We start from the raw sequence: 13,019 nt of genomic DNA on the forward strand, positions 1-13,019 counted from the left end.
AAATATCAAGTCCCCTGCCTGACAGCCTCCACATCCTGAGATGGCTCCATATGGGAAAGAGAGATTAGATGTAATACAATGGAATGGAACTGGGATGAATTGAAGTCTCTGAATTTAAATTCAGAAAGCCAGTGACCCAGGGTAAATGGGTAACACCCTGTTGTTTGCAGCACCCATGGCAAAGACCTAAGGCAGTGTTCCTCAAAGCGAGGTTTTCAGACCACTGGCACCAGTAAAAATAGCTAGTAGGGGATGGTATAGGTTTGGTAAAAGCACAGATTCCTAGACACCTCCCCAGACACACTGAATCAGAACCAGGATAGGGCAGGGCCTGGAGATATGCATTTTAATCATCATCATAGGAGCTTCTAGCACATCTCCAAGTCAACAAAGGCCTCACCACGAGCTCTGAGGTCCCTCAGTCTGGTGGGCACTAACAGTACGATGTCACTGATCAACAGCTGACTGGGACTCTGCTCATGCGGTGCACAAGGCCATGTGGGCAAGAAATGTGCCAGCTTCCTTCAGGAGGTGCCTTCAGAAGAGTGGTCCCGTTGGAGAGATCCCACAGTGGGGGCCAATGTGTCAAGGGTGCCAGCAACAGTAGCACTGGAGGGAGAAAATCCAGGGTAGACCCAGACTTTGTGTTCTGAAGTAAAAGAAATGAAAGTTTTCTAAAATAACAGAAGAAAAGAGGGGGCAGACGTGCTTGATGTGGCCCCAGAAGATGAACTCAATGAGGGGCAGATTCCTGCTCCCTTGAGAGGAGACATTTCCAGCCAGCAGAGCAGTTGGTGGTGAAACCTGTGCTCTGTCACTGGGATATTGCAAGGGGGCTACAGACACTTGCAGGAGGGTCCCCCCTAGGCAGGATCTGGCTCCTCCTTTCCCTTGAGTCTGGGGCTCAAGAGCAAAGGAGGTTGGAGATGTCAGGAGCCCTCCTATCTGGCCATCAACCTTTGGGTCTGAGACAAGGCCTTCCTGGCAGCCCTCCAACCTGGATTCTTAAGCAGAATTCAGGTGAGACGTCTACTCCCCTGTCTCCACAGGGTATCCCTGCTCTTTTTCCTGACATGGCCCTGAGTACCACCACTTGGAAGGGGACAGCTGACCTGAGACCTGAGTGACTAAAAGGAATCATCTATGTGAAGATCTGGGGACAGGAAAGCAAACAGGAAGGCCTGGAGGTGAGGATGAATCTGGATGCTGAAGAAACAGAAGGGAAACCACTATGGCTAGGGCACAAGCAGAGTTGCAGAGTAGGTAGGGGGCAGGTCATGCTGGGCCTAGAGGCTGTGGTCATCGCTGCTGCTTTCCACATATTTCAGTGGCTGCCTTCCAGGCATGTGGTAGGAATACACTCTCTTGTCCTCTTGGGTGGGCCCGCAGGGCCAGTTGTGGCCATTGAATTGGGAGTGGAAGTGTCATTTCTGGGATGAGCCACTGATCGCTGGTGGGTGTACTTCCAGAGCTCCCGTTTCCTCTCCCTCACCTAAGAGTGGCTGCTTTGTACTTGAGTGATGAAGATCTGCAGCAGTAGACCCATATGATGGATAAGTGAGAAATAAATTTTTGTTTATTTAAGCCACAGAGACTTGGGGACTGTTACCACAACATAATCTAGTCTATCTTGACTGCTACACAAACCATCTTATTCTGGCTGAAGAGAAAGGGCCAGAGAAAGGACCAGAGCAACCAAACTGAACAGAGGAGAACCTTTTCTTTCCTGTACCCCAAACCTCATTCCCAAATTCTAATCCCAGAGCAAAAACTGCAGGGGAAAATGTACGGAGCGTGGACATTGAAATCAAACCTTGCACAGAGTCATCTCAACTAACCTTGCAATCATTGAATAAGGTTCTCCCTGGGCATAAGGTACTTTCCTTCCCCAAGCCTCAGTTACCTCATTGATAAAATGGAGATAATAATGTTCATTTAACAGGACTTCCTGTGAGTATCAAACCAAATTATAAATGTAGGCAGACAGCAGAGTCCAGGACACACCATTATGATATCATCTTATACCCCAGCCCCATTCCCAGTCTTTCATCCTCAACTACTTCCCTCCAGTGCCCAAATCCCAGTTCCTAATCATCTCCCCCATATTGGAGGCCCCAAATGCAGGTCCTGCTATTGTTTCACCTCTCTCACCCACCTCTTTCCTGGGAGTGGGGTGGGGCATAATGCCAGAGGGAGCAGCCTAGGTAACTGCTCCCCCCAACACACACATATGCGCTCGCGTGCACACACACACACAAAACACACACATACTCTCTTGTTGGGTAGATCAGGGCCCCTTGACACTGACTATGCACAAGCAATCCCCAAAACAGAGTTCAAACCCCAGAGCTGGTGGATATTTGTGGACATCTTCATCTGGGCTCACATGAAGTTAATTTAAAACAAAATTGTTTTAGTTAAAAATTTGAAATCAGAAAATCTCATATACTGATACAATGGCTTTTATTGAAAATTTGGAAGATGTGGCCCTACTGGGCCCCACCCCACCCCCACCCCCAAACTGGCACCTGGAGAAGAGCCAGCTGTGCTGGAGATGGGACCCTGTGCCCAGTCCCCAGCGCTGCCATTGCCTCCTTGGCACTGAAGCCCAGCATCTATAGATATGTATCTGGACATTGGCTGGTGTTTTTCACAGTAGAGTTAAGAGGAAAGCAAAACATTTCTCACAACCCTTCTCTATCAAAAGTGGGAAACAAAAGACAGACCGAGAGAGGGCCTCGTGTTTCAAGAAATACAGGAGAGCTCATATCTCTTTGTGGAAGCGAAGACCCTTCTTATATCGCCCAGCATGCAGCATCAATTTATATTATCGACTGGCCCCTGTAGACATTTTAGTTTGCGACCGTGCCCTCACCCTTCCCATTCTCCTCCCGAGCCAGAGTAGGAACCTCTCTTTTTCTAACCACTCTCCCCGTGCACATGGTGCGTGTTTGTCATTTCTTTTCTCCTTCAAGGCAACCCTCTGTTTATTTTAACCAGATTAGGGAATGGGGGATGGGGAACAGGAGGCTCCTGCAGCGGTCGTTGCTGGAGGCTCCGGGAGACAACATGACTTGCCCAAGGTCACAGAGCTAGAAGGAGGCTCCTAGACCCTACCCTAGATCTCTCTAGCTCCCAAAGCCCGGTTGGTTCCTTCACGCCCACGTCTCCGGCGCGGTGCGCACTCGGGGCGCAAACACCGCGCGCCCTGTCGGTTGCGCTGCGTCCTAGGATTGTTTTCCTTAGGTGAACGGTGCCGTGGGGTTAGAGAAACCTGGGGTCACTCTGAGGTCCACCAGGCTACGTGGCTGGGACTGCGGGTGGCGCCTAGTCTCGCCTACCCGCGTACCTCTGCTAGCGGGCCAGAGCCCGGGAGCTCTCCCGCAGTCCCCTGTCCAAGCTACGGGCTGGGTGGCGTACCGCGGCACGCTGACTGCCTCGGAGCGCGGCCGGGAGGCGGGGACTGGGGTGGGCTGGGGGTAGAGAACTGCAGCGGTACCAGGGGTACCTACCCCGGGCACCCCTGCCCCGGGCCTCTGTCTGCAGCCTGGCGCCGGGCCGGGGTCGCCGCAGCCCTGGGCCCCTCCCGGGCCACCTGTGCGCCGGCTGGCGGGCCCGGGAGAGCCCGGATCCGGAGAACCGATCCGCTCCGGGTTTCAGACTCCTGGCTGGTCCCTGGAGATCGCGTGGGGCGGTGGGAGGCCTCTCCGCCCACCACCCCAGCCCCTCCCCGGGGGAGCCTCGGGCATCGCCGGGAGGGATCCCCGGAGCTGGAGGGTGGCCCACTCGCGCGGCGCAGGGCGGCGGGGCCCCTCCTTCCTTCCCCCGCCCCGCCCTGCTGTCGCCCCGCTCCGGTGCTCCAGTCCGGATTTTGCGGCGCCCGCCGGCCGGCTCCCAGGCTGCGGGCTCAGCGCGGCGGCTGGCTCGGTGCGCGGCGCGGCTGGCGCTGCGCTCCGCCCCGGCTGCATTGCTGCGCTCCTGTTGCCCAGGGGAGCCCACGCGCCGCGTGCGCCCCGCAGCCGGCCGCCCGGAGGCAGCGCAGACCGCTGGCAATGGGCCCCGGGGGTGCCCGGAGCTGGGGCTCTGGGCTGAGGCGCTGAAAGGCGCCCTCTCGTCAGCGGGGCCCCGCGCCCGGCCCGCCCACCCGCCTGCCCGCCCGCGGCCATGGCCGTCCGGTCCGGCCTGTGGCCAGCGTTCCTGGGCATAGTCCTCGCCGCCTGGCTCCGCGGCTCGGGTGAGTCATGCGCGCGCTCTGGGGAGGCTTGCGGGGGACCGTGCGCGCGAACGCTCGCTGCTCTGGGGGTCCCTGATCCGCGCTGCCGGACCCGGCCGGGAGCCCCCGGGGGCCAAACTTTGCGAGGCGGGACGCGGGGGCCGCCTCTTGCTGCTGCGCAGCTTCCTCGCGCGCTTGCCCGGAAGCCTGGGTTCTGCCAAGTACAGGAGCAGCTGTCAGCGCGTGGGGCTGGCGAGTGTAGACACCCCACGCCTGCAGGCGGGGGAAGTTTGCTGGTTGCCCGGCCCCAGAGCAGCGTCGGGGGTTTAGATCAACGCCCCGGGGAGTCTGACTTTGCCGGTTAGCAGTTTAGAGGGGTTTGACCACATCCCAAGTGCCCAGGAAATTGAGGAAGGGGGTTAAGATACCTCTTCCCGGCAGCATCTGTCCCAAACAGCTACTCACAATTCCCAGCTTGGCACCTGGCCTCTGCCCACGTCCGGAACACAGTGTCCTCCTCTGTCCTCGCCACACACGCTCGCACACGCACACACCCAGGCGTGGAGGCGCATACACTATCCCCCCAGCCCCTGTAGCCGGCACAATCAGAGCGCCAGGGCCCCTGACCCGCGCTGTGGCTCTTGGCATTCCTGGTGTGTGGGGGCCAGAGGTGTACGCTGTGGATCTACTGCCGCGTCCTCCCCTCCCTTTCTCTGAACAACCCTCTCCCTTCCTTCGTGTCCCTTTGGCCACCCTCTCTTGCCCCATAACTCAGCCTTCAGCCCACCTCCTGGGGGTGGGGGGAGCTCCCCTGCATCCTTTGTTTGCTGTCCCTGAGCTTCCACCTAGGCTGAGTTTTGGGGGGCCTCCTGGTCTGTGCCTGACCCCCGTGCACTTAGCAGAGCTGAGTCTCTATGTGTATGGCGGGGGGGTGGGGGGAGGGTGTCATTCATGTGATCAAGGGAGCATGGAGTTTGCCCTAGCAATTCTTGATTCTTGCTGCCCTGAGACCCTGGGGGTGGGGGTGGGGGTGCTGCTGAGCCTGGCCAGGCCATTGTTAATCCCAGGTGTGTCAGAAGGGAGCATTGGGTTTCCTGAGATGGGAAGCCAGACTGACTGGAGATGAATGAGTGAAAGCTCAGAAACCAGCCTGATGATTGAGGCTGATGGCTGTTTCCTTAAAGGGTCTCTGCATAGTGCATCCTGCATCCACCACTGCCTGGCCACCCTCTGCATCCTGTCCCCCTCAGTCCTCCCTCCACCTCATCCCATCCACTCTCTCTCCCTTTCCATCACCCCATCATCCCCCCACCAAATCCTCACTTTACCAAACCCCTCTGCCCCGTGACCTCCCCTCCTCATCCGGACTGAGCTGGGAGGCTGCACTGCCACCGGGTGCGTCTTCATATTGCACACATGTGTGTGTTAGGAGTGTGTGCATCGCTCAGGGGTACGGGTTGCACCACTGACTGTGGTGATCTGGGGGTGTTCGAGCTCCACACACAAGGGAGGTGTTGCTAGATACCCAGTAGGGGCCGGGACATGTTTACTGAGTCAGATGCTTGCGAGAGGGCTGTGTGGTCATATCTGCACGTTGCCCACGTGAGCACGTGTGAGGGCCATGGGCTGCCATGTGTGCCCTGGCGATGACGCGGGTTGGCAGTGTGTGCAGGCTTGGTATGCGTGTGGCCAGATGAGCGTGTGTGACGGTAGGCCTACCGCACGTGTGTGACGGTTGTGAACAGTGGCACAGGTGAGGGTGTGTAGATGAGACGGTGATGGCTACTGGTGAGTCAGGGTGCCGCAGCCCCGGGGGTGCTGTGTGGATTCCTTGGGAGGCTGTAGAGTGGGGGAACCGCATTCCTGGGTCTCGAGGCACCTTTTGGGGCCTCGTGTAAGGTTGCGGAGGGAGCTGGCCAGTGGGCACCCGTGCCACAGGGCTGCCCTGGAGCAGAGCCTGCCTCTGGGCATCAACTCTCAGGCCCATGTGAGGGGCTGCTGAAGGGCATGGGGCCCTTCTTGTCATCTGGGGCCCCTTACTGCTGGCCCCCACAGGCTCCGGGCACATGTGCCCAGCAGGCTGGCCCTGCGCTGACCCCGGCTCCTCCCACACCGCCCATTTAGCTCCTTGGCAACAGCAACCAGTGAAATGTGTCTGTGAGTGGCTGAGGGAGGGAAGGCTGGCCAGGCGGCAGGGGGCGCCGGGGGCCAGCACTTCTGAAGCCTCCTGCTCTCCAGGCTAAGTGCCCACCCTCTGTCTTCTGATATCACACAAAAGCCTGTCCCTTCAGCACACTTACCTGAGTGGTCCCTCTCTGTGCCCGCGCACACAGGGGCCCACGTGTCTCACAGGCTTTTCCCATTCATACCCAGTCACACAGCTGGCACCTGCCTCCCCGCCCCTGTGAGCTGCACACACCTGTGTTTCCCTGTCTCAGATCTCTGCACTCCTGAGGGGGCGGGGCCCACGGGGAGCTGGATCTCCTGGAAGGTGGGGCCGAGGGGCATCACTGACTCGTGGCACTGCCCATCCTGACCCCAACAGTCTGTCCCAGTGGCCGCTTCCTCAGGCCCCTCCCCCACCTTCAGGGCTGATCCTGGACCCCTCTTTCCAACCCCCACCCCCAGGCTGGAGCACTTGGTTGCTGGGAAGGTGTCTTAATTCTTCAAGGCTAAGAGATACACTGCTCTCACTCACCCTGCCTTGGGATGGGGGTCTGCTCTTTGGGGTTCCCCCAGGCACCCCAGAAGAGGGCTGGCCCTCTGACTGGCCCACCTGCCTCTCCTTGCCTGTGCTGGGAGGGGCTTCCCTTAGGCGCCTGGGATTGGCATTGATCCAGATACCAGACCCCCCAGCCCAGAGGCACTGACTGGTCTGGTTCCTGGTTCCTGAGCAGCCAACTTTGGCCTCAGCCAGGGGCCAGGACCCCCTGTCTTATATCCCTTCATCCTGCCTCATGCTGCTCTGGGCCCCAGAGCTGCAGACTCAAGCCATGAAGTCTCAGAGGCAGAAGCTGCCCTCAGCCAGGGCTGGAGGACTTTTCCAGGCAAAGGCCCCAGTGCTGGGCTTGGCTGCCACCAGAGACACATGTATACACAGATGCACACACGCACACACACATACACACACACACACACACACACACACACACACACAGGCGTGCGCACTGTCTCATGAACGTACCCAGACCTGCTTATTCCAGGCCAACCCTCTCCTGCAGTCCCCTCCTCCCAGGGGCCCTGCTGTCCCCCCTCCCCTTTTTCCCCCAGCCTGGGGCTGGAAACCTTAGAGTCTCTCTTGGCTCTAATCTTCTCCTTCACGCTTCATGTCTAATCTGTCACCAAGTCCTCCAGCTCAGCCCTACTTGTGACTTTGCTCATGTCCCTCTCCTCCTTTGTCCCCTCCTCCCCCAGCCCTTTCTTCCTCACCTTTCTCACTTGGACCAGTGCAGTGGCCACCCCCCACTCATCCCCCTCCTGTGCCTCCTCCACTTAGACTAATGCCCCTTTTACCCAGGCTAGAACCCACTAGAAAGCCTTCTGTGGCACCCCAGTGCCAGCAGGTAAAGTCTGAACCCTGAGCCCAGGAGCCCTTAGGAAACACCTGCATCACCACACATCCCTGGGCTGATGTGTTGGCAGGTTGGGCGTCCTCCCTGGCTCTGACTGCCGGTGGGCTGGGCATCCACACCCCCAGACAAGCTCTTGCTTCCACACACTGTACTTGCCTCGCAGAACCTGGTGCCCCCCAGCCAGCCAGCCACGCTCCCCATCCTATACCCCAACATCCTCAGCTCTGTCCAGATCCAGGCCAAGCCCCCCTGCTGCCTCCAGTCCCCACTTTTCTGCTTATCTCAGCCCCCAGCTTCAATCTAGCCCCCTCCAAGAGGCCTCCCCAGCTCCTCCTAAGACCCATGCAGGGGTCACGGCACACTGAAGAGCTCTGAGTGGGCTACAGGACAGAGGTACTGGTTCTTCAGCCCTGGAAAGGCACGTGGGGCCTGGGGCAGCTGCCAGAAGCATCTGGCCCGAGCCATCTCCTCATTCACACCAGTGCTTCCCACACATATTGCCACTGTCTGCGGCACTGCGACCCGGTTCTCAGCCCCCAGTGTGCTCCAAGTCACAGCCAGTCAAATGCTTATTTTTTCTCTTTGTTTCCTCTGCTTGAGTTCGGGTTCTCTGGATAGGCAGGGAGGGCTCTTGCAGCTGGGGAGAAGGAGAGAAGTTTGCTCTGTCCCCTCCGCAGCCCTCCTCATCCCTCCTCATCCCTGTGCCTGTACACAGACTGCCCTGCTCCAGGGAGGCTGGAGATGGCTCCTGTCCAGGGCGGGGACCAGCTAGCTGACGCCCCACACACGGATGGCAAACCAGCTCACGGGAGCCTGTGTGAGTCCCTCACACAGCTTTGCCAATGTATGTAGAATAGGAACCTCCCTGCCCACCCCCAGCCCTCCCAGGCATAGATGTTCCCAGGTGGGTGTTTTCTCATGCAAGTAATGTCATCTGGCCCCCAGACTTGCAGACTGAAGCCCCTGGAAGTTAGGGCTGAGGGGCACCCAGCTGTGGCATTAGCCATCCTGACCCTGACAGTCTGTCTGGGTGGCCCTTCCTCGGGCCCCACCCCCATCCTCAGGGCTGGAGTTGACACCAAGACCGGCGGCTCTGTGGGCACCTACCCAGGGCTCCTAGCTCCTGAGGCTCAGCCCCAGCAGAGCCCAGCCCCTGGGCCCCGACCATCCTCACCACCCAGATGGACGCCCAGCTTCCTGCAGTCAGTTCTGCTGGCTCAGCCCTCCGTTCCTCTTGTCTGCTCCCATGAGAGTGGCATTGAAGGGTCCTCCTGCCTTCTGGGGAGGCTTGGCCCCCTCCTCCTGTCAGGTCTAGTAGAAAGGGCAGTGCTTAAGAGGCAGACAGGCCCGGTTTCAGTCTAAGCCACCTGACCTAGGATGAATAAATTTTACTCCCCAGCCTGTTCCCACCTTTGTAGAATGGGGTCACGTCTGCTTCCTGAGGTTATAGTTACGAGTTGATAGGCAACATAGAGCACCCAGGGTGGACCCCGACATGGAGCAGGCATGCGTTTGCCTCCTTCCTCCATTTTCCCTGGCACCTGAAGGGACATGAGTTAGGACAGGGTGAGGTCTTAAGATGCATCAGGCCCCAAGCTCATATATACGAGAGAAGATGGTCTCTGTATAAGCTGCTTCACCTCTTGTTGCTCCAGCCCCAGGCAGGAGCCCTCAGGAGGAATCATTGCTTCTAGTTGGAAGAAGCACCCTACTCACCCCCCATCTATACACACATCACCCCTGCAGGGCCTGATTCAGACACTGGTTGCTGCAGTGCAAAGAGCTTTGTTTGGGGGTTCTGTGAACATGATGATTTGGGCTCAGCTTGTCCTGGAACTGTGTGCTGACGATCAGCTCTCACACACAGAACATGGCAGCAAAGCAGGGGTGGGGGCCCTGGATGGAATCACTTCTGGTTCGGGCTCTGCTGTTTGATTGCTGTGTGATCTTGGACAAATCACTTAACCTCTCTGGGCTGTTTTCCTCTTTGTATACTAAAGGGTTGGGCTTGATGACTACTGGGGGCTGTGCCCAGAGAGGCTGCCTTGTGAGCTTGGGGTGGACTGTGCACTCAGCAGCAGGTTCCCCCAGGAATTGTTCACACCTGCCCAGCACCTGCCAAAGCCACCAACCACACTGGCAGCAGCTGCCTGTGTTGCTTTGGAGCTACGTGGCTGTTGCAGCAGGGCCGAAGGTGACTGTGAGACAGAGGTGGGAGTTGTGAGTCCCAGCGCCCAGGCAAGGAAGCAGGGTCATGCTTTAGCTGGTGAACTCCCCCAGTGGCAAAAACAGGCCTTCTCAGGACCCCCAGAAGGTCAGAGTGCCAGTGCCTAAGGCCCACCCTCTTCCCAGGGACTGATGTTAGATGCTGCAGGCAGTCGTTGGTCCCCTGGGAGCCAGAACCCCAGGCACATGGAGAAGGTGGTAGGATGGTTGAGTTGGCAGGCTCTGGGGTCAGGGTTTGGACCAGGGCTCCGACTAGGGTGAGGCAAGGGAGGGGCCTAGGGTGCAAAATTTAAGTCGTGCTAGTACAGGGTCAGCCCCTGAGGGTGAGTGCCTCCTTACATTTTGTACCCTTGGCACCCCCTGCCTCACCCTCGTCCTGGCTGTGAATCCAGCTCCTCCCTGTACTTCTTTATTTCCTTGTCTCTAAAATAGTCATAAGAGGACCTAACTCAGTGTTGATGTGTGAATTAGGCAGACTGATGGCATGCCAATCTTGGCACACAGTAGGCACTCAATAAATGTTAGCAATTGCTGGTGAGGGATATGGCAGAGGGCACTGTTCCATCCTCTCCTATGGGGAGTGGGGGAGTCCTTGGTGCCCTCTTTGTGGGAGAGGGTGCAGCTAGGGGTCCAGGCAAAAGGGCATAGGCCTGAGGGGAGGTCTCCATTTGGGGATGGGGGACAGGCCTTGTGTCTTTTCTCTGCCCACTTTGACGCCCGGGGCAGGGCATATAGAAGTCCCCTGCCCCTCCTGCTCTCCAGGTGTGGTTGTTGGCTGCGCCATCCCAGCCCTGTTTGAGATGGAGACAGGGAGATTCATAGCCATCAGGAGAGGCCTAAGTGGCAGCTGCTCCCCAGAGTAGGCCACAAAGGGCAAATTTTAGGTGGGGGAGGGGACCCTGAACTCCCCACCTATGAGTGGGCCATGGTGAGAGCACCAAGGGCCAGTGCCCTGATGGGTGAGTCTCCCAGATTCAGGCCCCTCTGCACGCCTGGATGTCAGAGCTGTGTCCCTCTAGAAGGCTCAGGGTCACCTTGAGCTCCAGGCAAATACATGGCTGAGGTTTGGGGAGGGGGAGTCAGTCCAGATTGATCCTTGGAGAGGGAGCTCTGGTCCCTGTATCCCACCTCTGCAGTACACCTCCCCAGCCAGGGTGGCAGGTGGGACTCCCCGTGCCCCACCCCAGCATGTCCAGCTCAGAGCCTGCAGGGAGGTACACCCCGATTTAGACCCTACCCCCTCCTTATTGGAGCAGAGACCAGATGGAGTTGAGGGGCTTCTGCCTTTTTCCACATCTGCATCTTTCCAGCCCTTCTCGCCCCCGACCCCAACAAAAAAAGAAAGAAAAAAAAGGATGCCAGGCACTGGCAGGTAGAAGTGATTCATTATGGTCCCGGAGTGACAGGCGTGACCGGAGCCTTCCCCACTCCCCACCACGTTGTCCGGGTAGCTTGGCGGGTGGGGGTCGCGGGTTAGAGGCAAGCCTCCTGCGGGCGAGCTGCGGAGCACGTGAGCAGCCGCGGGGCGGCAGGTGCCCGAGCCCATGGGAGCCCGAGCCCAGGGGATTAGCAATTAGCCGCTGCGCCCGCCCGCCGGGGCTCTGGGTAGGGGCGCGCCCCGGGGCCGTCCAAGGAAAAGGGGCGCTGCGCGTCCTGGCCCGCGGCCCCGCCCCCGCCCCCGCCCGCACCCCCGCCCGGCGCCGGGTAATGAGCACACAGTAAACTCGGCGGCCGCGCGGAAAGAGGGACAGGATCCCTCCGCCCGCGAGCCCGCCCGCGGCCGCCCGCCGGATTAGCGGCTCTTTGTTCGGGACCTGTTAACAAATTGCTGGCTGAGCGCTCGGCTGCCTCCGGGGGAGCAGACGTCCAGCCTCCGGGCACTGCGGCTCGGCGGCCTCCGCCGCTCCTCGGTTCCCGCGCCCGCCCGGCTGCAGCCCCCACTGGCGCCGCCTTCCCTCAGACCCCGGAGACGTAGCTGGGCGGTGGGCCCCTCTGGCGGTCTGGTGTGTGTAGCGGCTCCAACTCCCAGGCTGAGCTCGCGGCGGAAAGGAGGAGATTTCTGGGGCACCTTCTGTAGGCTTCCAGTGCGCCGCTGTGGTCCGTCCCATTTTACAGATATGGGAGGGCATGGCTTCCCGAGGTCCCGCATGGGCATCGTAAGCAAGCCTGGGGTTCCAACCCAGGTCTTTGACATCCAAACTCATTCTCCTCTGCTAAGAGGATTGAAGCCTGCGGCGGGGAAAGGAGGAGGCTTCGGTGGCTGAAACTGCCGTTCCTTATATTCTTAATTACCTTGGTGATGGTAGGAGCCGTGGCCGGTGCTGGGCGCTACCTGCATCATCTGATAAGAACCTCAGGACAACCCAGGAGGTAGGTGAGGTTAGTCCCGTTTATTAGATGAGGACACTGAGGCTCAGAGAAGTGGCAGAGCTGGGACCTTGTTACTGCTCAGCCTCACCTCCCCCACCCACACCAGCGGGGAGCAGAACCAAGCCCCATGTGTCCATTTACTGTCAGGACCTTGTCTGGTGTCCCATGGACTTGAAAGCCCACTGGAGAGAGTCAGGGGACCTTGCTCCTCGGCATGATCTTGGGCTAATCCCCTCATCTCCCAGAGCCCATTTCCCCCCTGTATCCTGCCTCTTCACACCATCCCACCACCAGGGTGCAGGTACTTTCTAATCCTGGGCTGGGATGTCCAGGCCACAGGATTTTGATTATAAAACCCCCTGGGGGTCGGCTTTCCAACTTTTCCAGGGCCACACATCTTCAGGTGGCTCGGGCTGTTCAGAGCAACTTTCTTATGGGAGGTGGAATCCTTCCCAGTAAGCTCCTCTAGATAGTTCTTGGCTTTTCCTTCTGGGGCCACACAAGGGTAGCTTTTCTCTTTTCAGTTATTTAAGACAGGGCCCTATCTGCCCTTTGCCAGGCCAGGCACCGCCCATCCACTCAGGTGTTCCTCATGTAGCAGGTTCCAAGCCCCCTTCTCTACCCCGAACATCTTTGTT

The 13,019-nt window shown here is 58.7% G+C and overlaps 1 protein-coding gene across 3 annotated transcripts in view; it reads left to right on the plus strand.

Annotated features, from left to right (window-relative positions):
- The first annotated feature begins 3,967 nt into the window (after positions 1–3,967).
- UNC5A (unc-5 netrin receptor A) overlaps positions 3,968–13,019 on the plus strand; it is a 62,539-nt gene continuing 53,487 nt past the window's right edge. Inside the window, exon 1 of one of the 3 annotated variants that reach the window (XM_060296666.1) lies at positions 3,968–4,234. In XM_060296666.1, the coding sequence (XP_060152649.1) occupies positions 4,165–4,234 (70 nt within the window). In that variant the 5' untranslated portion in view covers positions 3,968–4,164. The remainder of the gene's footprint in view (positions 4,235–13,019) is intronic. The other 2 variants (XM_030846831.2, XM_060296667.1) reach the window with 2 other exon arrangements.

Source organism: Globicephala melas, chromosome 3 (genome assembly GCF_963455315.2).
Source record: "Globicephala melas chromosome 3, mGloMel1.2, whole genome shotgun sequence".
NCBI lineage: Eukaryota > Metazoa > Chordata > Mammalia > Artiodactyla > Delphinidae > Globicephala > Globicephala melas.